The 26,956-nt window shown below is 48.8% G+C and overlaps 4 protein-coding genes and 1 long non-coding RNA gene across 5 annotated transcripts; 3 read left to right on the top strand and 2 right to left on the bottom strand.

The window, feature by feature from the left end:
• The first annotated feature begins 6,020 nt into the window (after positions 1 to 6,020).
• LOC105704431 (gamma-2-syntrophin) lies at positions 6,021 to 10,893 on the top strand. Its single transcript, XM_023434257.1, has 5 exons — positions 6,021 to 6,266; positions 6,730 to 7,154; positions 7,437 to 7,622; positions 7,776 to 8,122; positions 8,550 to 10,893. Exons 1-5 carry the CDS (start codon positions 6,128 to 6,130, stop codon positions 8,599 to 8,601), a joined length of 1,149 nt encoding a protein of 382 aa, XP_023290025.1. The 5' UTR covers positions 6,021 to 6,127; the 3' UTR covers positions 8,602 to 10,893.
• Positions 10,894 to 16,338: 5,445 nt separating this feature from the next.
• Positions 16,339 to 22,382, top strand: LOC105704509 (protein bowel). Its single transcript, XM_012433794.1, has 4 exons — positions 16,339 to 16,662; positions 17,515 to 18,268; positions 18,569 to 19,061; positions 19,291 to 22,382. The coding sequence occupies exons 2-4, from the start codon at positions 17,523 to 17,525 to the stop codon at positions 19,627 to 19,629; spliced, it is 1,578 nt and encodes a 525-aa protein (XP_012289217.1). The 5' UTR covers positions 16,339 to 16,662; positions 17,515 to 17,522; the 3' UTR covers positions 19,630 to 22,382.
• On the bottom strand, positions 22,252 to 23,503 carry LOC111674331. Its single transcript, XR_002762370.1, has 4 exons — positions 23,334 to 23,503; positions 22,975 to 23,255; positions 22,605 to 22,879; positions 22,252 to 22,335 (listed from the first exon to the last, which is right to left on the bottom strand). It is a non-coding gene; the product is annotated as an uncharacterized LOC111674331 (long non-coding RNA).
• LOC105704512 (protein OSCP1) lies at positions 22,823 to 24,277 on the top strand. Its single transcript, XM_012433796.2, has 4 exons — positions 22,823 to 22,931; positions 23,092 to 23,411; positions 23,523 to 23,797; positions 23,868 to 24,277. The coding sequence occupies exons 1-4, from the start codon at positions 22,823 to 22,825 to the stop codon at positions 24,235 to 24,237; spliced, it is 1,074 nt and encodes a 357-aa protein (XP_012289219.1). The 3' UTR covers positions 24,238 to 24,277.
• A 145-nt stretch (positions 24,278 to 24,422) lies between these two features.
• LOC105704511 (enoyl-[acyl-carrier-protein] reductase, mitochondrial) lies at positions 24,423 to 25,931 on the bottom strand. Its single transcript, XM_012433795.2, has 5 exons — positions 25,737 to 25,931; positions 25,401 to 25,637; positions 25,109 to 25,330; positions 24,809 to 25,039; positions 24,423 to 24,737 (listed from the first exon to the last, which is right to left on the bottom strand). Exons 1-5 carry the CDS (start codon positions 25,929 to 25,931, stop codon positions 24,507 to 24,509), a joined length of 1,116 nt encoding a protein of 371 aa, XP_012289218.1. The 3' UTR covers positions 24,423 to 24,506.
• Between the last annotated feature and the right edge of the window lie 1,025 nt (positions 25,932 to 26,956).

The following is a 26,956-nucleotide window of genomic DNA, read 5'->3' on the forward strand; positions in this document are numbered from 1 at the left end:
CCTGATCCGTAGAGGGCTGTTCAGGAAAAGGAGTGTCTCCCTTGAGGATGGCGTTCAAGGACTGGGCACCAGTGAATTTCTCTTGCCAAGGTCGCTTCCAACCTCGCCTACGGTTCAGTCTTCAGTCCCAGGTGAGGTCTAGGCCTTCTTTAGGTCTACTGGTTAAGGGAACCGTTGGTACCGATTGTTCTCGTTCCAGGGGCCCAGGGAATTGCTCAGAGTCCAAAGGAAGACGCCACCAGCAGGCAACTCCTGCGTGCTGGGACCTCGACTGGGACCACGATCTCGCCTTTTGCTTCTAGCGATTCCCTGGCGAACGATGCGACCCGGGACCATAGCGATGGGATCTGGAACGAGTCCCAGGCTACGGTTCTCCAGGTCGAGTCCCTAGCTCTGTTGACGCCGTCCTCCAAGAGACGACACCTCCTCTTGCTCCAGCACCAGCAGAGATCGTCTATGGACACCGAGGCTCTGGACGTCGAGGACGAGATGGAGTTCTCTCCTCCGAGTCCCAGGATCAGGATGGACTCGGCCCCTCCGGTTGTCCTGACTCCCAGGTACCATCTCCATGGTCCACCTTCTGATACGTTGTCCTCTATCAAACCTCTCTAGGTCTTTGGAATATTTTTTCCTGTCATCGGTTCACCTTCCAGCGTGGAGTCCTCGGTGTCGGCGAGCAATGGCAGACCTAGAAGTGGCCTCCGAAGGAGGAGCCCGGGTCCATCCTTGTCGCAGCCCCACTCGCAATCGTCGAGCGAGTTTGGGCTCAGCCTTACCAGAACTGATTCCGGTGGTCGGACCAACACGGACATGTCCGAGACCTCCACCACCGAGGACTACGTCACTGCCAACACATCGACCGGTACAGGGACCACCACCGGCAACTCGGCCACGACGAGTTCCTGGTCGAGGGCCGCACACTTGCCTTCCAGCACGGCTCCGTCAGCTTCCGCATCCGCGACTGCAACTGCTGCTGAGGGCAGCTCCTTCGAGAGTGCCAGCTCCATCTACAGCCTCGCCAGGAGCGAGGTACTCCCTTATCGCAACTGATATCGAGGATCTTCTTAGCAGGATCATTTTAGGGATGTAAATGTCTAACGCGGCGTTCTTTCCGTTTCAGGCCGTCGTGGAGGATCCTTGCAGCCCTCCCGCCATCCTGGAGGAGGCGGAGGTTCCCTTCATCCCGGAACCACCGGCTTCCCCTGCGAGATCGACCACCAGCAGTAGTTCCGGCAGCTACGACCTCGAAGACGCGATGCCTGATCCCGTTCCTGAAATGTTCCAGACCGCTCCTCTCAGCGGACACGCATCGGAAGCCGAGCTCGACCATGATGTCAGATTCCCCAGACTCTGCATGTTCAGCTGTCGTCTAGTTCAGAAATCCCGCAGGACCTCCAGTGTGGACGAAACGCTTCCAAAAACCTAAAATTCCATAATAAACGTTAAGGGGACCTGAAAGTGGCATCTGAGAGATCAGTCGTTTATAAAACTGTTTTTCAAACAAGGATACCGAATCGCTTTAAACTTTACAACGTGAACATCGAGACTACGAGGAAAGTCTTGACACTCAGAAAATATTTCTTACACATAATTCTTTAAATTGTATAACAATTTTTCTAAATTAAAATTACATGGGCATCAGGACCTTCTTCATACTTCATCAAAAATTCATAAAGGAAATCTCTTTTGAGGTCACTTTCTCATCACCTTAAAACATGTTAACTTTTGACGAAAGGAAATATCTTAAATTTGTTCACTGACCACTGGAGGTTCGTGTCATAAAGTCGCTCAATTTGTCGATTAATCGGGCCGACGAGAAATTTAATCCGCATCCCATAATCACCTGGGGATCTGCATGAACCTCTTCGGCGTTTGTAATGCGTCCATTGGTTTCGGTCAAATTCAGTCGTCCTAATTTCTTCGATTCCAGGAGGGCCATCACTCATCTTCCGGTGGCTACGCCGAGTCTCCGCCGGATCCGCAAATCTGGACCGAAGAGGAGAGGAGGAGGAAGAAGAAGACCTTCACCTTGGACTTCCCTGCTGGTGGAGAGCCCGAAATCGAAAGACCCAGCGAGGTCGCCCTAGACAACATGGACGTGAGTCCGACCCCGAGTCATCGTCATAGGTCCAGGGTGAAGCCAATGACGACCAGGAGTCCGCACAGGAACAACAAGAGGCGGGATTCCCTTCAGCAACAGCTGATCAGGAGTCCTCAGAAAGAGGAGTGGAGGGAGCAGGTCGAAGATGGCACCCACGTGCCCACGTCGGATGATTCCAGCTGCAGCCATCACTATCATCTCCATCACCATCACCATCACGTGCACAGAGACCCTGGAGAGACCTCCAGGCACAGGAGAACCAGAGAGAGTCCTAGAAGGAAAACCGGGAGCTACGTGTCAGCCAGAAGAAGAAGCAACGAGGTAACTTTTAAGCCCGTTGGAAATCCTGGGTGATCAGGGACCTCTTCGGCACCCGACTCTGAAGACGTTGATGTCTCCCCCTAAGATACACAAAATGAAAAAAAGAAAAAACCCTCAGACATCTTTACAAGGCCCAAGAGCCGGATGCGTGGAAATCCCTACACCTTAAGGCGATACGAAAGCGGCATCCGAGTGGTCAATTATATTAAGTAACTTTTCTCCGAACCGAGTGTACCTAATTATCTGAAATTTTTTACACGTCAAAATGGAGGCCCTGAGGAAGGTCGCGACACCAATTAAATTTTATATTTATTTCTTTTTTTTTTACAGAATGTTAAGAACGTGTTTATAAAGAATTTTGAAAGATTAATTACATGGGTAGGATTTTGTAATCATGATTCGGCACAACCGGAGGAAAGTTTTGGAATGGAAACTCTTTTGGATGTCGCTTTTAGGTCGCCTTAATTCTCGTCGTAAGTTCCTGTCGCGGACGGAAGGAATCGGCGCCGAGTCAACAAAGTCCTTGATTTTCTGTAGGATAAGAATGCGGCATTGACAGGTAGCCTGCCAAGAAGAAGGTCTCGAGCAGCCGACGACGCCTCCACGAGCAGGCTGAGTCCCGGTGGTCGGTATCAGAGAAGTCCTGGTCACAATGGCCACACAACAATCATAGTCAAGTCGCCGAGTCCTGAGGCGAGACTCAAGGCACTGTCAGCCGAGTCCTTGAGATCCGTCAGTCCAGGAAGCGACAGTGTCTTCTACAGCGAAGGAGCAGATCATGGCTTCATCGGGACCAGCCTGGAGCCTCTGGACGCGCCACATTGTCGCCATTGTGGAAGAGAGGTGAAAATCTGCAAAACAATAAATCCCTTGGAAAATACCAATCCAGATTTTTTACTTACAAAATGCAAAGGGACATACATTTTTTTAGCCTAGGTGGTAAAAATCGACGCATATCCAGCAAGCACATTAAGCGTAAAATTTTTCTGAACAAAAAAGAATTATTATTACTAATTATTCATTATTTCTATACTACGGTTATTCCGGGGACAATGACACTAACGTACAAATATGAATACAAATAGGTAATTAATTGTACAAAATGTGTTGAATTTTTTTTTCTTGTTCCTTTTTTCGTGGACTCGTGTTCCTTAACTGGCATAAGAAGGCTCGCTTTGGGAATGATGAAGTCATCAGGATGGCGGGATTTTTTGAAAAACTTGAACTTGCTTCCAGGTCCCGGAGGACATAGTGCAGCCTCCGGCAGGATTCGCGGATTCCCCTGAAAGTCACCGATCTTCGGCCACGAAGCACGCGAGTCACAGACTGTACAAGAAGTTCGACAAGCGGTATCGATCGGAAGATCGAGGAGATCGTCGCCATCACAGGAGTCTCGGAGGTCGATCCGACGTCCGGGCGAAGTCCGAGGAAAGGGGAGGAAGGCCCAGCAGCCGCGGGTCCATCGAGGATGGGATCAGAAGGAGACTCCAGGCCAGGAGCACCGACGTCAGCATGGAGATCCTGACGGGTGAGTCCTGGACCGAGGAGGAGCGGACTCGAAATTTGGAGCCGATCCCGAGGGACCAACTCGATCACCCATGATCTAGCTCCTTCCTGGTGTCCCCAGCTCGAGAAGACGAGGACAGCTACGTGGAACCCTACACGAACAACGACTGGATCTACATCGGAGACCTCGAAGAGAGCCACGTCTGGAAGAGGCCCGACAGCAAGGAGGACGAGGAACTCGAGGGAAAGGACCGAAGGGACTCTCAGGAGTCGACGGAGAGCGAGAAGGTCTTCCGAAAGAAGTACCAGGCTGCCACTCACAGAATGGTCCACAGGAAGAGCAGCGGAGAGATGTACAAAAGGATCCAGACCAAGTGTTTTGGTACGTCCGAGAGCGATTTCCGAAATTTCAGGGAATTGCACTTTACTCAACCTAAAGGATCCATTTTTTCCCCTGATCTCAGGATGCAAGCAAAATCGGTCTTGGTCTTGAGAATAGCTCGAAGAATCTAAAAAGTGCGAACGGTATAAATTTAAACGATCAAGACCAAGAGTACGAGACCAGGTTCGATTTTTCTCACCACTGATCTCGAAGGGGTGTTCAAGAGTCGACCTTAATTTTTCGATTTTTTTTTTTCCAGTTCGTATGATCAACTTTCGCATGATGTTGCCAATATGATTTTCGAAAACGACCTCGCAACAATTTTTCATGAGGACCATTTAGCGATAATGCGAAACTTTTCGTGCGGATCTACTTGTGTGGGGAAGAAAAAAATTCGTATTAACTCCGGATTAGGGTCCCTGGACCTAGGGCAGTTATAGAAGAGCCAACTTCACGTGCATACCATTCCCCTAACCTGCCCCTCTAATTTCCAGTTTATTTTCGTGCATGTCTGACGGCATTCGGGGTCCATCCACTGACCACCAGCCGGCCTGCTCGATCGAGGAGTCCAGATCGAGAGTCTCTCCATCTCGATTTATCCCTCCACTCCGAAGCCACCTCGGACGAATCTCGTTCCACTTTTTCCACGTCCTCGCAACCTTCGACTTCGCCGACGTCCTAAGCCCCGAAATAATGGACCGCCATTTGCATCCGCCAGTTTCTGAATGGCTTAGGAATTACGTAAGCCTATAAATACAGCCTTACGTTTTATCCCAGAGGGAGAGAGTATAACGTAACGAATGTGCCCGAAAAACCAAGGCAAAGGGAAGAAATCGTCCGAAATACACGGAATCGCTGGCCGGCTACGTGTTCTTCCCGAATCCCGAATTAGCCTTCGCGTAATATCTGCCTCTAAGAATAATCCGGCGTCGCGACGCCGGTGAGGTCGAGAGTAGGGATGCTCCCTGCTCGAGAGAAGGAGAACCAGAGGAGGTCGAAGGGAGAGAACGAGGAGGGAGGACATCGGAGGGACCCCGAAGAGGAGCTTTTGGCTACAGTCAGTGGGTCAGGGCGTCGGGGCGCATTCCTCGAGGCCATTGCCTGAAAGCTCCCGACCAAGAAGAAGCTCCCCCCAGCTGGGTTTCTTCCTTTTTCGCGCGTCTCTTGGCCGGCTCTTCGTTGCCCTCTTCGGGCTCCTTTTGCGGGCTGCCGGTCTTCCGGGTGTCTGGGAACGGTTCCCCGAAAACATCGCGAGTGCTCATGAGCTTCCTTTTACCCAGGAGGAGGTGCAGGCTGTTCTCCACGTGTTCCCCAAGTCCTCCGCAAACGTTCGCCGGGAAGTCTTCAAGGCAGAAAGCTTTGGAGAGACGAGGCTGCGGTTTTTGAACCCGCGAGTGTTCTTCGGTTGCCTTTTCGCGGCTCAATCCGCTAGTTTCCATTGTGGTTTTCGATCCGCGGCGACGGATAGGGCACTCTTCGAGGCAAACGTTCTCCAAGAAGTGGCTTCAGGGCTTGCGAAAGCTTCGAAGCGACGAGGCAACGCCCTTGGAGTCCCAGAGTGTTCTTCGGCGATCTCTTCGAGTACTTCTCCACCGGTTTCCAAAGTGGTCCGTTGATCTTCGGCAACGGTTGCCGATCGATCTCCAAGAAACTTCCTGAAGAGGTTATCCAGTGTTCCCCGGAAATCATTTGCACTTCGTGCAAGTTCACCAGAGGTTCCTGAAGTCGCAAACGCTCGTCAGCGATTTTCAAAGATAGCTTATCGGAAAGCGTTCGCCAGGCACTCACCAAGCATTTACGAGGATTCCTGGTCCAGGATGGTCTGCAATTCGGGAAGATGTCCAGAGGGCCCTGGAAAGGACGCGTCCTTGAAGTTGGCCCTGGAAGATCTGATGAAGAGCATGTTAAGGGTCTGGTGCAGGGAAGGCCAGGCCCTTAACAGACTAGGAGTACCCGGTAGTTCTCTTCTCCACCTCCTCCAATAACCAAAACGATACTTCTATTATTACCTTACTCACCCCTTCGACTTGACCCATTAGACTTGAACATTTATCACCGGTAAATCGGACTTTATCACCGCGGATCTCAATCCGCGCCGGAGAAAATCCGGGTCAAAAATACATCGGGAGATGTCTCGCGAGAATAGGACACTGGCCAAAAGTCATTGGCATAACTAGACGAAGCACGTGGTTGGAAACGTGCAATCTACGTAAAACGTGGGAACATCCATCCATTCACTTCAGTTAAAGCCGGGGCCACAATGGCCGTCAGAAACCCGCCGCCATTTTCCAATCTGTTCTCCTTTCGCGAGTTATTTCATCAGTTTTTCAATTTTTTTTTCACTTTTTAACTATTCCAGCCACGTGCTGCGGCGATGAAATGATTTCTTTTGAGTAATCCTGAATGATCTATTTTACAGAAAGCGACAAGAGGGTGGTGGTGAGGAGGGAGGTCGGCGGGGAGTTCGGTTTCCGGATCCATGGATCCAAACCGGTGGTGGTTTCCGCTATTGAACCGGACACCCCGGCAGAGAGTTCCGGATTAGAAGTTGGAGACATCATCATGTCGGTCAATGGAAGAGGCGTCATGGACGCGACTCACTCCGAAGTGGTGCGACTGGCCCATTCTGGTACCGACATTTTGGAGCTGGAGGTCGCCAGGACCTGCAACGTCCTGGCTCCCAGGCTCTCCAGACCTGGTCCCAGGGAGGACATCGCGGATGCTCCTCTCTTCTCCGGGTATTTGTGGAGGAAAGCCGCCGTCTCCTCCACTTCTGACAAATGGGTCAGAAGGTGGTTCGCCCTTCGGCGGGACAACTGCCTTTACTACTACAAGACTGACGCAGTACGTTCCTGACAACTGATTTGGTGGCTGGAAATTAATTAACCATTTTTTACTATATAATTTCACATTAGGAACGATATTTGGATACATGTTCTAATGTTCAACGATTGAATTTCGTGGTATACTCACAAGAATACCGATGCAGTATGTTCCTGATGTCTGAATTGAAACCATGGAATTTACTTAACATTTAATATTTAATATTGGAAGTGATAGGAAATTTTTTTTAATTTACCGGGGTATTTTAAATCTTGCGGTGGTAAAATCAGTAATCGCTTGCAGGACTCCCAACCAGTGGGCGCGGTGATGCTCCTGAAGTACGTCGTGGACCCCACACCGGAAGTGAGACCTCACAGCTTCACCATATCCAAAACTGGAGCACCGACCCACCACCTGGCAGCAGATTCGGAAGAGGCAGCTGCCAGATGGAGCGCCGTCATCAGGGAGGCTGTGGAAAGGAACGATCAGGTGAGCTCCTCGGCGGCCATTTTGGTACCGCTCGCGTTTCTCTCGGAATAGCGAGTTCCCCTCGAAAAGGGAAGGATGAGCGATTAATAAGTTTAAGCAGACACTTTTTCTTGCCTTTTCGGTGGTTGATTATAATTTTCCTGGGGTTTTCAGTCCGACACTTGGCTGGACTCCACCCTGAGGACCCAACTGATGCCACCCTCGGCAGTCCAGCGACCCGACTGTTTCGGGTACCTCAGCAAGCAACAGGATCACCACGCCAGGAAATCCTCCTCCATGGGCTGGTCCAGGAGATATTGCGTCCTGAAGGACGCGGCCCTTTACTTCTACGACGACGTTAACGCGGAACGTGCCTTCGGCGTAGCCTGTCTTCATGGTTACAGGGTTCATGGGAGTGCCCCAGGAGCTGGGGGCAGGAAACATGCCTTCGAGCTGCAGCCTCAGGATCCTACCCAGAGGGCGTACACCTTCGCCACCGAGTCGGAGATGGAGAAGAAGAGGTCTCTTCTGGCCATTTTAATATTTCATAGTTTCGTTCAATTTTATATCCTCCACCTTTCTGGCTTTCTACTCATCGGGCTGTTACCTACATCGCGGGTCGTTCCATTTAAAGGGAAGCGAAGCCATTGACCATTTCTGGCTCGCCTCCAATTTTCGCCATCCTTGTACATTTTGCTCTAGTTACCACCTACACCTAGGAACTCCTCTACGAATCTGTTAAACGGAATCAGAAATGAATATTTTTATTATTATTAGGATTTATGAGATCCGAGGAACGTCTTCAGATGTTCAATCTCAAGATGGGTTTAATTCTGCAGAAGCGTCTCGGAGGACGCCATATTGGATTTCCTGAGAATCTCTTTTCGCTCCCTTTTTAGGCTTTAATTAGGTGAGGTAGGGATTCTAATAATTTGAAATTGATTTTAGGTGGTTGGCAGCACTGGAATACTCGATCGATCGATGGATCAAGATAGGCTGACAAATGCAAAGTTAACTTTAACTATGTGAAGTGCGACGCAAGTCATCGAGCTGCGCCCTTGGAAGGAAAACCTGGAAAACGAAAAAACGAATCCTCCGCCGATTTCCCGATACTTCGGCGGCACTTTATCCCGAATCGTAAGCTAATTAACGTTACTTGGAGTTTCTTGTATCAGTGTACCATTGTTATCGGGCATTATTATCAATTATCGTCGTTTACGGTCGACCTGCCTCGCCCTTTCGCAGGGGCGAGATTAATTCGTAATTATTTCCCCTTAAGTCCTCTCTCTTCTCGTGTCTTGCGTACCTTGGATTTAAGCCCTTCGTTTAAGTATCGTCGTAAGCTAGTCTTAAGCTCGCGACGTAAGTTCCAAGTCGAGATCTCTTAATTCCGAAGGTCCAACTTTCGAATCCGCCAGAAGGAACTTAAGTTCCTAAGTTACACTTAGCTACATTTCGTTACGACTTAATAATCGCTTAACTCTTTCGTGAGAGTAAATTAATTTTTAAAGAATATTACGACTTGGGAAAAAAAAGAAATCGAGGATTTAAGGGATCTCGACGTCACTTTAGTCGAGTACTCGTTAAGCACCTAAGTTGCGTTTGGAAATCGCTTAAAATGATATTTAAGGCCCCTTATTTTAAAACAAACTCGCGAGTGACCTTAATTATAAATTTCGCAGCCCGTGGATTAATTTCACGATTTATCTGACGGCTCTCGAGTTTCTTTTTTTTATCTCTGTCTTATCTCGAGGTTACATTAAGTCGGTCGGTTTGTACATTTGAGTGTGCTTGTTAAGCACTTAAGTTAGGCTTGGGTCACTCGAGGAACTATGATTTACGAGAAAAAGCATGTAAACATAAATACGAGAACAAGGGCCGCTCGAGCCGCTCCCACTGGCGGGAAAATTTGAAAAATTTGACCGAAGCGAAATTCCCCCGCACACCAGGCGAGTCCAAAACCGATCTCTATTGATCCCGTTCAACTTTTAATATTTTAAATGGGCTCGGCTTAATTTTAATACCCTGCAAAGTGGAAACGGCCCGAGATCGGCCGACGTGTAAAGTAAAGATAACGTGTTAAAAGTGCGTCTATAAAGTTATTGTTATCGAACGAGTCCAGGAGACGGCAAGCGGGGATTAATCGTTAGGTAACACACTACTCCCATTGCAACTACTACTAATTACGGTTATTAATTAGGCGTGTCGAGAGTGTTTCTGCATGAGGCCGTGTGTGCGTGAGAAAATGGCGTGCGTGGGGACTTTTTTCCGGGGTGGCCGTATAATTGTTGGGGGAATTTAGAATTTCGAATTTCTATGCCCCGCGTTTCGCCGGGGCGGCGACGTTTATAAAAACCGACAGATAAAAGAGAATATTATAATCACGAGTTATAAAATCGGATTGCGAGCCGAAAGTCGGAGCGATCTCTCTCGTCTCGTGTCTTCTTCTTTTCCTTCCCTCCCCGTGTTCCCCTAAAAACCTCCCTTCCTGGTGGTTCTCCCTCGGTGGCCCAAATCGCCGAAAGCTCACACGAAATCGAAGGAGACAGAGACAGAGAGAGAGATGAGATAAGAAGATACCAAGTCATCCGCTCAAAAATCTGAGATAATAATAAAGACTTTAATACCAGTTATTTAATGGCGATTGCCGCAATCAATCATCCCCCCAGTCACATTCGAAAAGGCCGCCGACGTTGCGAGATTTCCCCTTTCGCGCCTCCGCGTCCTGACGCGCCGCCATCTTGGATTTCCTGGGGTCCTCCAAGAACAAGGAATTATTATATTCCCAGACGTATGCTTCTTTCAGATAGGCGGGGCATATTATACGGGAAATAAATCTCGCAGCTCGACGGCGCCGAGCACACCTAGATTTCGATTGAGATGCTGAGAATCGATCGGCCGAGGTCCTCGTCAGTTCTAACGAAACTAGGGATTTTCCACTTTTCCAAACGTCGACCGCGCACAAAGAGTCCACGGGGACACGCCTGGGCCTCGATTTAGGAAGTAAGCAGCATGGGACCTGCGACGAGAATCAAAAGAGAGAAAAGAAAAAAGATAAAACTAATAAGTCGCGCTCCGTTTACACGAGCGACAGGCCGTTCCGAGGTCTCAGGGGCTTTTTCGAAATTCCTGGGCCGAGCTTCCCGAACCTGTCCTCACCTCGACGTATTTCTAAGATTTCGGCTTTCTACGTTGTTACGTTTAGCTGTAATGTTGTCCACGTTGGAATTGCGCATGACGAAGCGAGACGTCTTAACGAATTTTTGAAAAGAAGAGATTAACGCGTCCTTAACGAAGAAAAAAGGAAAAAGGAAAAAGAAATCGAATACCTAATCGGAAGAGCTGGGTCTCCCCGAAGAGTCGCTTTTTGGAAAAGGAAACCTCGAGGGGAAGAAGCTTTCCAAAAGGTGTAGAATTAGGGTGGTCCACCTCCACCTGTCGCAAGAAAATTCCGCGTTTCCTTGCGAATTCAGCTCAAATTTTGAAGAAAAAAAAAAATAAATTAAAGAAAGAAAAACCTCTCCGTTTCACCCTCCATTCTTCCTCGCAGTTTTTTCGAGTGCCATTCTCGGATGGCGTGGAACTCTTGGAAGTGGAAGGAGCGAGAGAGGGTTTAAAGGAATTTTAAAGAGAAACGGATAAAATGGTGAAATCCAAAATCGAATAATGTCCGGAATCATGCGGAATCGATGTAATCGATGTATGTGCTGAAGTCACTATAATCATGTATCGTAGCGGAAAAGTCACTAGGAAACAACTAGCTGCCTGTTTTGAGGCTTTTAGGGGCGTGAACTTGTGTGAGAGCGATTTTGCGGGTCTTAGGTGGATCTGTAAAAGTGAAACTGGTACAAAGTCGTTCCGTAATAGGTACCAAAATGGCTACTAGAGATCCCCAAATGGAGTAACACCGAAGCCCAAGTAACCATTAAAGAGCAAACCCCAACGTCTGAAAATTGCACTTTCGATTGACATCTCGCGTTATAACTCCCCAGGGGAACTATATTTTATTCAGCTGGAGGTGAAACTTCATCTGGGGACTTTTAACAGTTCTGAGGACTGTTAGACGATCGGGGAAGCCAGTAAGAAGACTCTGTGTTTAGAATAAAATTATCAAGTCACATGCTCACGAGAAGTCACTTCGCATCCATGACAGTCAAAAGTAGATGCTTAGAGATCTAGGATAGACTAGGATTTATCTAGAGCCGAAGTCATTCGAACTTACAAAAAAGCTCCCCCATACTTCTCTCCATTCCTGCAAAAAGAAATTCGATCTTTCCTCTACTCCGCAAGTTACACATACCAACACAGGGCGTACCAAAATCCCCGCTATCCTAATTAAAAATGGAGTGAAAAAGTCCCATACAATTCTTTTTTTTCCCACGTTGCATAATATCCCTCTGATTATTTAAAAGAAAAAAGGCAAACCAGGCGCTTCGATTCCAGGAATGACTTTAAATTCCTGGAATACGGGGATCATTTCCCGCTAAGTTGTCCAGTGGTTTCCAATTATTGGAGACCATGCGGAATTATTCTAGAGGTTTTGCGACTCCATTTTAACATGGATAACGAGCGTCGTGGGCACGAATTCTGTTACACCCTGTATACACCTCGCCCGATATATTGCATTCCGCCCGAAAGCTCTAGAATCTCTGCAAGAGAGGATGCGTAAAATGTAACCGAGGCAGAATCCGGCCGACAGTAGACGGTGGTTCAGGCCGCGTCGGTACGTTCTCATTACGCGTCGTGTAGGTATGCGTTCTCCAAGTTCTCCAGGTTCCCCGGGTTCTCCGGGGCCGCTCGTGGCCCGAGGTGGGGGCGGTGGAGGTGGTGGGGCCCAGAGTAGGGCCCCGGTGTTGGGCCCGTTCGTGACGTCGGTGCCCAAAGGCGCTCTTCGTGCCGACCAGGAGAACGGCCTCGCGACGCGAGACGGGAGGGAACTAGTTCAGTGAACAAAACGAACGTCCACGCCGGTTGCACACCGCACGAGAACCCGTGCCCCTAAGCCGGCCGATCGTTTTCCCTTATCCCCGGGTAGACTTCGTTTTTTGGCCGATTCTTTTGACCCCCGCGTCCCGAAACATCTAAAAAAAAAGAACTCAAACGAAGCCCTTTTGAATTACAAGCTTCACACTTTTCGCGAATAAACTCATGATAAAGATATTTCTTTGAGGAATTTAACCATTACCGAGGGATGATTCATTGATGCTTAATCGTTTGAACTTCATTTATCAGGTTGAGGAATAAATTCCCGTAGATTTAATTACGTCAAGTTACGATGAAAACCGAGGGAATTTATTCTTCGGTCTAATAAGACTTCTGCAATTTGTATGATGTTCGGTGTGGTTTATTTCTTTGAGTGGAGGAACATTTAGGTAGGAGGTACGGAGTCCAGTTTGCAGTAGTTTGAAGGGAATCGGAATGTCGTCTCTCTTGTTCGAGTTCCTTTCGAGGATTTAATCCGGCTGGGCGGCAGGTAGAGATCTCCTCGCATTAGGGGAAAAGAGTCTTCCTGTCTTGGCGAGGCGTCGGGTTTATTTAGGAGGGTCCCTTATCACGGCCGTGGAGATAATAGGGCCCCTCGGAGCATCGCCGTGTCCTCGGCACGAGGAGGAGAATCCCCACGAGAATCCTCCGAGAATTTCTCCGTCTCTTACCGTGATTTTGCCGGAATTCTTCCTCGGGCTGTTCCTGTTAATGTCCCGAGGCGAAAAGAGGAATTCGGCAACCAGCAGGAATGCGGAGCCCTCTTCTTGGCGTCTCCCGATTCTTATGCGATTCACAATTCGTCCGAAACTGCCCCATCGGGATGAATTTTCCTTTCAAGAGTTTCTGATTTCCTGGATTTTCATGGTATCCAGAAACTAAGAATATCACCCGTAATTTTGTTGAAAGCAAAATCCACGGAGAGAAATTTATGGAGTTCTTTTGTTTTCTTCGAAGCTTCGTAACTTGAGGATTTTTAAAAGATACTTTTCATATTTTCCATTGTTCTTCCTGTTTTACAGCTCTTCAGCGTTTTGCTCGGAGTTGCGTCTCGGTAGAAAAGAAGTATTTCAGGTCCCGAACGTTGCGCTGGAATGCAGAGTCCTTCCTGTTCATGGTCCTCTTCAAATTTCGCGTGCCCCCCTCCATTCTCCAAATTGCCATACCTGGGCGAAAAAACTAATCGTGGGGAAGAAAATAAACCACCGAGAGGAAGAAAAATATTTACTCTCGTACTCAAGAGCGATTTCATCCACCGCGAAATTAAACTTGGGTAAAAATTGATTTTCAAAAGCAATTTCTTGCAAAAAAACCCGTCCCTCTCTCCTGTGCCTTCCGTGCGCGTATGCGAATATCTTTTTCATTTATTTGAAAGATCTTGTCTTTGGTATCGCGTGAACGCGTGGCCCCCGACGCAGGAATGCACGGTTCCTCCTCCTCGTGGTCCTCTTCGAGTTTCGCGTGCCCCTCAAATTGCCGTACCTGGTCGGAATAACGAATCGGAAGGAAAGGAGAACGAAGGGGACTCCATTAATCCGAAGTCCCCGGAGTCACGGCGAAAAGGATCCGCTACATTCTTGCTCCTCCGAGCTTTTCGGTTTCTCACCCGAGCTTGTATGTACCGCAGTACCACACATCAATTACATCCCTCATAAACGGTCTCTACCAAAATATCCTAATTAATAAACTAATCCCTGGTTGATCCATCCAGTAATCATTTTTCCTTCACATCGGGATAATCAAAAACACACAAGAACTCAATCTTTTTATTAAACGATCGCATGACAATGTACGTGGTCTACCCATTCCTAACCTCGAATCGAGCGGCAACCTGAAAGTTTCGCGATCTTCGTTCGGCATCTCTTCACAAGACTTCCTATTTCCCTCGCGTCGTTGTGCCGAAGATGGACCAGGAGCTCCGAATGTTTTCCCAGCGTGAAGTCGGCTGGGCGTCGGCGGCTGCCGCCGAGAGAGCGAGACTCGATCTCTCGAAGTGCCCCCGGCCTGTGGCGGGGTGCACCGACCGCACGTCCCTGCCCCCCGCTAGTTCCGAGTCCTCCCCTCGCCGCGCGGCCACTGTGCCCTCTCTCTCCGCCGGCCCCTCGCCCGCCGGGGACTCCCCCGCCGCCCGAACCCCCTCCGATGTAAGATCGTCGTCAGTGCCGTCGCAAAGGCGGCACCCTACAGGTGCACTCGCAACCTGTCCTCGTATTTTTCCCGGCATCCATCCTCGCCCTCTCGCTCGTCTCCTGTCCCTGTCTTCCTCTTTCTCCCTCGCTCTCGGTCGCTCCGATGGCGACACAGCGGCCGGCTACCGCGACTTCCGGCCTGCCGTGTCACTTCGCTTCACTGGCCGTTGCCGGTGGAGGGAGGAGAAGGTTTAGCGGCGTTTCCGTAACTCTCTTTTCAGGGGTTATCAGCTATGCTAGGAAGTTCCTTTAACTCCTAAATCTAGATCTCGATTGTTAGTAATCAGTATATGGAGTACTGTTTGTACTTGATCAAGGAAATTATCCATTCGTGGTTGCTCGTGATGCATTTGCGTCTTCATCGCGATGCGACGATCGGCTGCCATTGTTTTGGTTGGACTTCCCTTCGCTCTCGATGATCCTCCGTGGCAAAATCCGTGAAACGAGGGGACCTGGAAGATCAAAGGCGGAAAGTCTAATATTCTTTTCCACGATGGATGTTTATTTCTTACCCGAGGACGTCGGTACATAAGGATACCCCTGTTTACCGTCGATTTTCTCCTCTTCCGCGCTGTTACCTCAACTTTGTCTGCTGCGCCGCCCTACGGACTTATTATTTACATTCTTGCGTACCCTTACTGACCCGGTGATGAAATCTCAGGTTTCAGCGTTGGCCCTACAGAGTGAACGGTTCCCCAGCGGGTTCAACGATAGACCCGAAACGGGGCTCGTCGCACCATGGTACTGCCCTGCATCTCCTGGCATTCCTCCAGCAGTAAACATTGTTCCACTCCATTTTCTAAAAAAACAAAAATTAAAAAATTAAACGAGTAATTACCCTCCCACAACGAAATCCCAATTGACTACAATCCCCAGATTATCCTCAACTCCAACCAATACTCCCAAGAAGAGACTATCTAACCGAATCTAAACCTCCTCAATTTCGAAAAGCCTTAAAAAAATAAAAACACCCCACTAATCGTGCCAACTATTACCTAGTAATAAACCAGACCATAATATCCAACCTCATTACTTCCTTCGTGATTTTTTCGCTTTTTTTTTCTTGGTAAGCGAAAACAGGTAGAAAAGCATGTAATATATTTCTAACCTAGAAAACTATTGGACAAGACATCTCGATACAAATCCTCCTAGGTTGGAGTTCGAGTTGCAGGCAAGAGGGGGGGCCCCGTGGCGCAGAGGCCAGTCCTGCGTCTCCTGGCATTCCCCACCAGGTCTAGAACCTCCAGCGTTCAACCTGCTCCGCTCGTAGGTGTAGGTAGGTTGGTAGGAGCCTACCTACCTGAAGATCAGCCCCCCGCCCGCGCGGCCTCGCCGGGGCCCTCCCTCTCTCTCGGACCACCGGGGCCGAGGGGGCTCGAGGGCCCGCGCGAGCAAGAGGGAGGAACGCCGCGCAGCATCCAGCAGCAGCGCTACTAGCGGCCGCCGAAAGGAAAGACTCCCGCGGCGCCATCTTTGTGTGGCGTCGGTGCGTCCGTGCGTGAGGCGGCCTGCGCGTGGGAGTGCAGAGGAAGCCTACCTGACGGCGTCGGACACGCAGTAAACCTTCGGGCCTCTCGCGGAACGACCGGACCAGTCGCGCCGCGTCCAGGACCCGTCCGTCGCGCCCTGAGCCCGCGAAAACGCGCGCGTGACCCCGCGACCGCGCGCCAGCCAATCGGAGGGCGGCCAGGGTGACCCGGGCGCGGCCGAGAGGTCGCCCGGAGTGGGCCCCGCGCACCGCGCCCTGATTGGTCCTTTCCGCAGGACCGGGCGTGCGCATTAGCCGCGGCCCACTGCGAAACCGCCGCTCCGAAATCGCCGACCTGGAGGTCCTAGCGCAATGCCTGCACCAATTGACTAAGCCGTGCCCAGGGAAGGACACTTCTTAGGTGAGTCCCGAGGGACCTCCACGCGACCCATGCCTCGAGAGCAGCTCCCGAGGAGAGGCTCTCGACTTCAGGAAACCCTGGGACCTTCTCGGCAAGGTCCTCGAGGCGCTCCTCGGAGAGGTGTGTGCGCGGTCCCCGCGGAGGTCGCGATCCAAGATGGCCGCCGCGCCGCCATGACGGTCCGCGGTAGCCATGTTGGCAGGTGTGCTCCGCGCCGCGCCAGGAGGCCCATGCCCGGTTTAGAAACGCAGATCCCGGCGAGGAGGTCGAGAACTCCCTCGCTGAAGACCTCGGGCACCAGGGACACGTCTTTCCCCGGGTTCCGGGGGACCGTGGGCGCCGCCATCTTGACTCCGAGGCGAATTCTCCGTGCTCGATGGACCGAGACCGAGTGCTTTCACGTATCGGACTCGATCGGAGGTTCTTTCTTTGCTTCGAGACGGGAAAGGCTGACGCGCCACGAAGCGGGCTTCTGCGGGTTTTTGGTTTGGTGCTCAATTTTTCTTCTTGCCTCGATCCTCCTGTCCTCTTCGTCGCTTCCTGGAGATTTAATTCAATTTACTGTAAATATCCCTGGGAAAGACTGTGGGCGGTGGGTATCTAAAGGAGGTGCAGAATGTACTTTTTCTTTACTTACGGGTTGTTTTAGAGATTACGGGGTTTAGGTGATAACGGAGTCGAGATACGAAGTGTGCTCCACTTCTCGCGAGATGGAGATCCCACACAGGCGCCATTGAGGTCTCTCGCTGGATCACACAATGACGCTCTTTGTGGTCCCCCAACGTGTCGATTCTATTTAGAACTCAATCTCTTCCTCTATCCTCGCGCTAACGCCAAGTTTTGCATCCGAAGGACCGAGAATGCCGACGGACCTGGTGGTGACGTCGGCGTCGAGTTCGGAGGACACGAGTCGCGTCAGAGACCTGCTGGGACCGTCTTCAAGACCAGGGCCCTCTTCAAGCGGAGGCTCCGGGAACGGCGGGCCCTCTTCTTCGAGGAGTTTCGACCCCAGCGCCCTGAACGCGTACCACCATCACCACCATGGCCTGGTGGCGGGGCTGGGCCATCCGCACCACCGGGAATCCTCTGCCTTCGTCCCGGTGGTTCCATCCAGGCTCCACCTGGCCCCGTACCCTGGGGACATGCACCCTCACCTGCCTGGGGGTCCATCCTCCTCATCCAGCTCGAGCAACGAGCACGATGGCCCAGAGAACCCCTCCAGGAAGTCATCCACCAGCTATGAGATCATGGCGATGATGGCCGATAAAAGGAAGGAGCTGGCCGCCAGGGCTATCCTGCTTCCGCCACCTCCTCTTCTGGAACCTCCTCCAGGATATCCGGTCTTCGCTGGCCCTTTTCCTGGAAGCTCCGGCCTCTATCCTCCTGGTGGACCCCTCGCCCACCAGCACCTCGACAGACGTCTCCTCAGGGCGCCCGGCCGCGCCTCCAGACCCAAGAAACAGTTCATCTGTAAGTTCTGCAACCGGCAGTTCACCAAGTCCTACAACCTCCTCATCCACGAGAGGACCCACACCGACGAGAGGCCGTATTCCTGCGACATCTGCGGGAAGGCCTTCAGGAGGCAAGATCATCTAAGAGATCATCGGTAAGGAGTCTGATTTCCGGGACTTCGTGGTCTTGCCGAGGTGGCTTCAAACGGAGTTGGACAAAATGAACGCATCTCTTATGCGGTCATTCAAGTCACTAGCCCTAAGAGATTTTTTCAAAGGGGTCGTAATGATGCCCAAGTAGTCATATGTCCCATTTAACGTCAAATTACGTCTTTTAGCCGTTTAAGGACTACGGATAAGATGTCTTGGTGCTAAATATAAGATCTGAGGATGGACGTTGATTAAAAGTCTGGTCGATATAAGGACGAAGGATTTATCGAACCCCTTGATTCCAGGTACATCCATAGCAAGGAAAAGCCCTTCAAGTGCGGGGAATGTGGAAAGGGCTTCTGCCAGAGCAGGACCCTGGCGGTGCACAAGATCCTGCACATGGAGGAGTCGCCCCACAAGTGCCCGGTCTGCGCCAGGAGCTTCAACCAGAGGAGCAACCTGAAGACTCACCTGCTCACCCACACCGACCACAAGCCTTACGAGTGCACGTCCTGCGGCAAGGTCTTCCGCAGGAACTGCGACCTCCGGAGGCACGCCCTTACGCACGCGGTTGGAGACGTTCCTCCAGAAGCCTTGGAAGAGGCTCTTCGAGACGACGACAGTCCGGAAGAGGACTGCCCGGAGCCTGGACCCTCTTCCTCCTGCTCGTCGTCGGCGCCGTCGACCTCGACGCCATCTTCTTCCTCGAGCGGGTCTTCCGGTTACCCGCCGTCCGCACCTCCGCCGAGCATTCCGCCACCTAGACCGCAATTACAGATTAGGAGGGACCTTCTTCAGGTAAACATATAAAGATCACTCACAATGAGATATCCCGATTTTTCAAATTATCAACATTTAATATTTCCTAGTTATCTGAACGAATATCATACATAATATAATTTTATGTATATACGCCTTTTGCCGGGATCTCGGGAATATATTAAGGATTCTTTTTGGGGCTTTTTAGACGAAGTATCATTTGTATGGATTTGCCTAATCTAATGGGGACGTCGGAATTTATTTGCAGGCGAAGCCTTCGACGATGACCTGCAGCGGAGGAGTCCCCTCCACGCAGAACCCGCCGGCTCAGCTTCCCCCACCACCGCCGCTGATACTGACCTCCTATCGGCGAAGATTGGGCTCCCCAGGACCCTCCAGAGTGCTCTTGGAGCTTCAGGAACGCGAGAGAGAGCGAGAGCGAGAGATGGACAGGCAAAGGGAAAGAGAAAGAGAACGGGAGCGGGAAAGAGAAGGGGAATCCAGATCAACCAGGGCCCCCACCCCGCAGCCTCCACCCCCACCCCCACCACCGAGACCTGCCCCTGCTAGGCAGGGGTTCACAATCGCCGACATTATGCGCCGGTAGGACAGCTTTCTTGAGGAGAAGTCAGAATTTAAACGAATCTACGAGAGCCAATCGAAAAAAAAAAAACGAAAAAAATGGAAAATTTGCCATGAAAGTCCTCTAAGCGATTCTCATCCGCACGTTACCAAGAGATACCCTTGGTACAATTTGCCTTGTACGGCAAGAATTAGGAGGGAAAAAGCTTTCTACCTAACAAGTGCACTTGGAGGAACTTGGAAATTTGTCAATTTTCGTGAAGTGCTATTATATTCGTTGTGCAAATCTTCGTCGGATCGCGTCGATGTGTTCGGTGGCCGTTGGGCCCGGTTTAAGCGATCCGATGGGAACCACTGTGTGTTCCGCTAAAGAGACTTTTTAAACCTTCTATTGACTTAATTATGCGTGTCCGATGGAGCTTTCGCGAGGGGAGCCCTGTACCGAAACTTGGCAAGCTTCAGGGCAAGATACAGCGGTTCGCAGTCGCCGGTTAAATGGGTTCTAAATACTACTAGTACCTAAGAAAGCAAAATGGCGCCCGAAGCGGGGGGAAGATACGAAGTCCAAAGGGGAACGAAGCCGTCCAAACGCTTTAACGATACATTAAGACCTCATTATAAAGAGCCAAGGAAAGTGAGAAACGTTTGTGAATGTTAATCAAGCCGATCGAGTGCACGGAGGATTGCCAAATTCACAGTACAGGGTCACCTAGAAGTCAGCGAACGTGCGAGCATCGAACGGTGCAATGTTCACTCCTAAAGAGTCTAAAATGCCGAAAACAGGACATTGAGAATGCAGGATGCGTATTTTTATCGTAGATCCCTTAGATAACCTTACGTTTAGGTCCGTCCTCGTGTAAATAGTAACGCACGCAGCCGTGCAGGTGATTCGTTCAACGAAGACCCGGAATACCTGAAGGATAACAAAATGGCGGCACGAGAAGAGGCGAGGAAAAAGACGCGATCGCAACATACGGGAACTGCTCGTTTTGTTTTTGGTCCCCTTTCACGGCAGAGGCATTGACAGACGCGGAAGGAGATAAACGTAAAAGAGGCCGAGATCCGCGGTATCCATGTAGCTTGTATTCCTTAGGTAGCTCTAAACTTAGGCTAATTCCCATGTAAATAGTAGCACATGTCCCGCGCAGGTGATCCGCGTTCGAGGTTCCGAAATACCTGACGGGCAGGAAATAAGAAGATGGCGGAGCGGGGCGAAAATAAGGCGAGCAAGAAGGGAACGGCGCTGTAAAGATCGCCGAGTTATGGCGGAGAGGAGCGTAATGGTTTCGAGAGCAAAAAAGGGAACGGAAGCCGCCAGGGCCGAGGCCCCCGTAAAAGGTCCTTTGTCCTGGGCCACCGCTGGACCCGGATTTTCTGCCCAGGGGAATGCAAATCCCACCTTGACCTGCAACCTGCGCCACCGAAACGGTGGCAGGTGCTTGTCTTGGCTATCCTGCTTTTCGAGTCGCGGGAAGCCGCCTCGCTTCCAAGAACGCGTCCTTCCAAGATGGCGTCTCTTTCGCACGGCGTAGCGACTTCTTTGTGCCTAGATTATAACGCACGACTTCTCTTCGGCAGGGCCCCGTAATCGTGGAAAATGTCGTTTATCACCGCCACCTTGCAGTCCATAGGGCGAGAGGACCTAGACACTACTTTTTACGTATTTATTAGCGATCCTAGGGCGATCGCTCGGAAGAGGGGGGCCATTACTCGCGCTTCTAAAAATACGCTCTCGCCCGACGCGAGGCCGAATTAATAAGTAGGGAACGACTGTTGCGAACCAAAAAAAAAAAAGAAAAGAAAAAAGATGTGGGTCCCACAACCTGCGCCACCGAAACGGTGGCAGGTACACCGAAGGTGTCCTTCCTCCTTTTTGAGACGCTGAAAACGCGCTACCTGCCGCCCGGACAGCTTCTAAAAATATGTCGACCCTCTTCCAAGATGGCGGCCCTCGCTTTGCCTCGAATGGGCACATTATGGTCCCCTTTGTATCCGAAACGCGCAACCGTGCCTCGTCATCTGGGGTATTATAAAAGCCGGGAAGTACCTCGCTCTTTGTCGCCGGGGAAATGCTAATTTATTACACGCCGAAGAGGGAAGAGAAAATGCAAAGGAACATTCCCCTGGGCAGAAAGCCGCGCAACCGATGAGCTTTGAAATCCAAGGGCCCTAGGAAATGCTTCTCGGGGTCGAAGGTGCTATTACTCGTTACATACATTTTTCTCGGGGGCTACCATGAAAATTGAATTTGCGACGCGAAATGGGAAAGAGGGAGAAGAGTCCCATGTGATAAATTCTAAATCGACTAATCGAAGTCTTCCGTGAGAGAATAGGAAATCTTTTGGAGCCGATTTAACGGTTGTTGCAAAGTGCTCTTGAATATTGTTTATACGCCGCGGTGCCAATGTGTTTCTCAAGATGGATGCGTGAGAGTATGAAAAAGTGAGAGAGAGAGAATACGCGCGTGCACGAGATTTCTGTATTAATATAAACGGAGAGAAGACCTGTTATCGAGTTGAGACTTTAAGATAATTATATATGTACACATATAGATATATATGTATATTTAGTGATATTTTTTATGTACAATGTACAACGAGGCTGGCGCATGATAGATTGCAAAGATGCGCCGGGGCTCCGACTTTTCCTGTTAATTTTTACGGTACGCGTAAGGACCCAGAACTACGATACATAAGTACCTATACTTAATTAGGAACGATAAGGGCACAACCTGTAAATTATATACTAAGATGAACGAAATAAACAGGAAATAAAATTGTTCAATATCTCCCCGGAGTTATTTCGCACTTTTCCGCTCGCAGATGTAGGAGATATATTAGGTCGATGCATAAGTAATGGCGTTTTTTCACATGTTAAGTTACGCGTTAAAGACGCCATTACTTATGCATCAACCCAATATAACACGGGTAATACGACATATTGCCACATTTCTCATTATTTCGGCCAATTCACAAACCTGAGGAGATTATAAATACTTACAGAATGTAGTCAGTACTCCGCTATCGATCACTGCACGTCCTGTACATTCAGTAATAACGAGGGTTCATGTCTACAGGTATAAAACGACCGACAATAACGCGCAGGCCCGGTTTAACATTGTTCCTTTTGCCGGCCTGTAGCTGTAGTCCACATCGACTTTTCGTGGCCGCAACCCCGGCCTCCTTTTGCAGAAGATATTTTTTATAAATTCGTGAAACATGTCCCACGCGACGCCATTGCTTTACTTGAATCTGGGAGGCGAGATGTTGTACGTTCTGCAACAGAGATTGAAGGCTCAACACATAGAACGTTACAAGACAGTACGAGGCTAGTAGAAAGAGAAAAGAATAATAAACGAGTCTTTTCTTACATTTCTATCATAACATGAAGAAAGAATTACCCGGCCCTGTGAATTTTATTGAGAATTTTAAGACTTGCTTGTTAAGATATATTATAGTCTTTTTAAAATGAATATTTATTATTTTAGTTTTGGATGATGTGATCGCTGCCCTGTTAAATCCAAAGGTGATAACCAGTGTGTTGGAGACGACTGAGATCCCCAGCATCCCTTGTCTTCGATCCACCCTGGAGTGCGTAGCTCTTTCTTCGATAATGAGGCTCGATTCACAGAGTATGGGGAAGTTGTTCGATCTGATGATTACAATTGTTAAGTATCAATTTACTGTAGTCACTGGACCTAGAGAACTGATTTTAATTACGCTCAACCACCTTGACTCGCTTCGAGAACTTGTCTGCGAAAAGAATGCTGAAGCCTGCATCGGAGTAGTTCATGGACTGATAACCGATGTATGTGATTGCAATATTACCTAAAATTAATATTAATTCCGTGATAAGAAAGTAGAAAAAGAATTATATTGATTATAGTAATGGAAAAGTAATTGACAGTTAATTTCGTAGCTCTATGGCAATATGACACATGAGAAAATCTGGCAAATAAGAAATGAGTGCCTTAGAGTACTGGAGCCACATAAAATTAGAGTTTCCGTACTCTTGAGGCTCGGTCTGCAGAACAATGACACGACATTCAACGTCACACCGCAGAGATACAATGAAAAGTATTTGGAACAGCGGGAGAAGATAAAGGATTTGAAAATAAAAGATGTTCCCAAGAAACTTTGTGTAGGCTCCCTCGATCCCTTCGGTGATCGAGTAACTGTATTGGGTAGAAATATGTACGAATCTTCATTATCTATATAAGGTAAGAAATAATTAAACATAATTAAATGTAAAACTACTTTGCAGATATTCCTCATCGTATGGTTCTTCAGAGAAACCTATAGAAAACGCTATGAGAACTCAGGATTACGGAGTACAGGCAGAGCTAGGGATGCTTGCGATGCAGTTAGGAACCGAGGAGCCCAAATTGCAAAGGCCCTTTAGCTTGAATCTATTTTCACAAGAGGAACGAGATAATAAAAACAGTAAAACAGAAAATAAAGAAATCACCAAGTGTCCACAAGAGGAAACAGAGTCCTTGAAAGACGAAAAGATGAAACTGAACGAAGAGTACAAGTCGAAGCTTAATAATGCCTATGGAGAATTCCTCGAGGAAGAACGAGTTAATTTGAATCGTAGTATGGATTTACTAGAACTCCTCGATGAGGTTGAGTAGACTAGATTGAGCGTTTCGATATTACGAAAAGTTCAAAGAGACACCGTCCGAAGAATTCTATTTTTGCTGAATAATATTAGTTAGCAAAAAACTCACCATTATTCACGGAATAATATAATATTTTCTCACTATAGGTAGAAACTTTTTTTATACTATACAATCACGGAGTATTTAAAATGCAGCGCTCAGCACAAGTATTAATAAATGTATTTTAAATTCGTAATATCATTTTCCCCTTCCAAAATGCAGCTTGCAAAGATGATCAAATCTTAAACGTTCGTCATGTCTAAGATGTATTTTAAGCCAGTCTTCCCGCCAGCATTCAGAGTGTTTACAATAGCCTCTCGATAGTTGTTTAAGGGTACGAGCTTATGTGGCGGAACCACCAGTTTCTTCTCCTTGAAGAGCTGAGCTATTTCATTGATCATATCGATCTGTTCTTTAGAACCATAATGCTTTTTATACCAGGCTGACATCCAAAATCCTTTGAACGTCAAGTCCTATAATACAAGAAATCTAATTCATATCTGGATGCAATTATTCCTCAAACACAACCCAAGACAATTGATACCTTGAAAATCAAAGACGCTGTTGGCACAGTTACTGGCTCCCTGGACATGCCTCCATACGTCACCATGACGCCACCATTGGCAAGCTGTCTAGATACTTCAAGGGCATTCTGACCACTAACACAATTTAGAGCCAATTTTGGAACAGCTAATTTTTTACTTTTAAATAAATCAGTCTTGCGAGCTTCATCTTCTGTCAGAACTTCATTTGCTCCCAACTCTTTCAGTTGCTCCTATAAAATGCTCTCATACACACAAAAAATCTACTAATAGTGTTGTAATCGTGACAAACACCGACAAACCTTTAACTTTAATATATCTGGCCGATCCCTGACCACACTAACGGTTTTATAATCCCAGATTCTACAGAGCTGTATGACTATTTGGCCAACAGCAGAATTTCCCCCATTCTGAATAACCGTATCACCTGGCTTCAGCTGCACAAAATCCCGTAACATTCGGTACGCAGTGCATGGATTCACCTTCAGCACGCTCGCAGCCAATGGGTCTATATCGCTTGGCACCTACGATCAACTCGTCAGGGTATCGGTAAAGATCAAGCCTCGAGGACCTCCGTAACAAAACCAAAGATACCTTTAGAAGATCTTCGGCCTTGTAATTACCCTTTGTCCTCCACGTTCCCAGATTATTTCCATTGGGAAGAACTCGATCTCCAATGCTAAAGTTTTGCACATTTGTTCCAACTGCAACGACCTCTCCGACTCCTTCGTTACCCGGCACGGCTGGTAGCGGCGGCTTGCTCGGATACTTCCCTTGGATCGTATTAATGTCAGCTGGATTGACAGGTGACAACAACCACTTCACCAGCACCTGTCACAGTGTGTCATATTTATAATTCTACAAAACACTGATGACAAATTTAAAGAAATTCAAAGCACAAGATTAATTACCAGTAACTAATGAACTAACCTGATTTCCTTCCAGCTTTCCCAAAGCCGAATCTCCGAATTGAAGTACTTCCACAGGCTCACCATATTCCTTGTATAAAAGACTTCTCACAGAACTGTCACTAGACAATGAACTCATAAACCGCATAAGAGGGAAACTTTTCGTGACGTGCAAGCGTGACAAAGGAAACATAACCTTAACAATTTGTACAACCATTTTATCAGTCAGGAACAAGCGTTATAGATTACACAAAATTATACGCGTTGTCAAATCCCCCAAAGAGAGGTTAGAATACGGACTTTGGAGGTTAACAAGAGGAGAACAATAAGAACCGGCAAGAATATCCAGAGAGAAGAAAACAAGAGTCAAGGCTCCTAAATGTGCGATTGTCATTATCTGACAACGCGAACGGACACTTGCTGAATCTCGTATATTATCGCAAAACATGTGGAAAGTGCGTTAATTGATTACATCTTCCACAAGGGGGCAGCACAGAACTCGATCACGCGTCCTGCCCGTGAACAATCTCCCAAATCATCTCTGCGGATATCAGCAACGACCGTGCACCAACGGAGATGATTTGGGAGATTGCTTACGGGCAGGATGGTGCGATCGCATCCTGTGCTGTCCTTTGGTTTCATACGTTAGCTTTCACCGTTTTTTGCCCCCAAGGGCGGCGCAACGAATTTCTGATAGGAGCTCGAGCACTCACGATGGCGGTATCATCTACCAGTCGCCGTTGGCGGCTCACATACTTGTGATGGTAATACCATGCGGCATTTGACGGTGGTGGCTTACCTACGCTTACCGATACTACTCGCTTTTGATGGTAAGGGAAGAACACTCGTGACGCTCCATTTGACTTTATCTACTTATCTACTACGATTAAGTACAAATTATGTACGAAACTAGAGGGCAGTATGAGATCGTGTGGCGTGCCCGGGACGAAGTCCGCCCTTCGACCACCAGGGGCGTAGCGCGCGACGGGCGCGAGGCGTTCAGAACGAGGCGAACTGCGTTACCCCGCGCACATTACTGTACTTACCTTAAACGAAAAGACGAGTACGTCGTAAAATGTTTTAAAAACGGTTGAAAATTGGAGAGAAGACTGTTTGACCAATTCTAGAGCGCACGTGGAAACTCGCTGCTTTTTCTGTGATAATAAAGCAATAACTATAGATAAAGTGGTGAAATATATTCGACAATCCCCATAATCGCACGATCCTGCCCGTAAGCAATCT

Source organism: Orussus abietinus, unplaced genomic scaffold (assembly GCF_000612105.2).
Source record: "Orussus abietinus isolate OABI.00-Male unplaced genomic scaffold, Oabi_2.0 scaffold6, whole genome shotgun sequence".
Classification (NCBI taxonomy): Eukaryota; Metazoa; Arthropoda; class Insecta; order Hymenoptera; family Orussidae; genus Orussus; species Orussus abietinus.

Bases quoted from the DNA above. Each gene is read 5' to 3' on its own strand.
- LOC105704431 (XM_023434257.1), top strand. From the start codon at position 6,128: ATGGTCTGCAATTCGGGAAGATGTCCAGAGGGCCCTGGAAAGGACGCG. The intron at 7,623-7,775 runs GTGAGCTCCTCG...TGGGGTTTTCAG, and splicing joins CTGTGGAAAGGAACGATCAG to TCCGACACTTGGCTGGACTC. The intron at 8,123-8,549 runs GTCTCTTCTGGC...AATTGATTTTAG, and splicing joins TCGGAGATGGAGAAGAAGAG to GTGGTTGGCAGCACTGGAAT.
- LOC105704509 (XM_012433794.1), top strand. From the start codon at position 17,523: ATGCCGACGGACCTGGTGGTGACGTCGGCGTCGAGTTCGGAGGACACG. The intron at 18,269-18,568 runs GTAAGGAGTCTG...CCTTGATTCCAG, and splicing joins GATCATCTAAGAGATCATCG to GTACATCCATAGCAAGGAAA. The intron at 19,062-19,290 runs GTAAACATATAA...ATTTATTTGCAG, and splicing joins TTAGGAGGGACCTTCTTCAG to GCGAAGCCTTCGACGATGAC.
- LOC105704512 (XM_012433796.2), top strand. From the start codon at position 22,823: ATGTCCCACGCGACGCCATTGCTTTACTTGAATCTGGGAGGCGAGATG. The intron at 23,412-23,522 runs GTATGTGATTGC...TTAATTTCGTAG, and splicing joins TTCATGGACTGATAACCGAT to CTCTATGGCAATATGACACA. The intron at 23,798-23,867 runs GTACGAATCTTC...ACTACTTTGCAG, and splicing joins ACTGTATTGGGTAGAAATAT to ATATTCCTCATCGTATGGTT.
- LOC105704511 (XM_012433795.2), bottom strand. From the start codon at position 25,931: ATGGTTGTACAAATTGTTAAGGTTATGTTTCCTTTGTCACGCTTGCAC. The intron at 25,040-25,108 runs GTTTGTCGGTGT...AGCATTTTATAG, and splicing joins CAGATATATTAAAGTTAAAG to GAGCAACTGAAAGAGTTGGG. The intron at 24,738-24,808 runs GTATCAATTGTC...CTTGTATTATAG, and splicing joins CAGCGTCTTTGATTTTCAAG to GACTTGACGTTCAAAGGATT.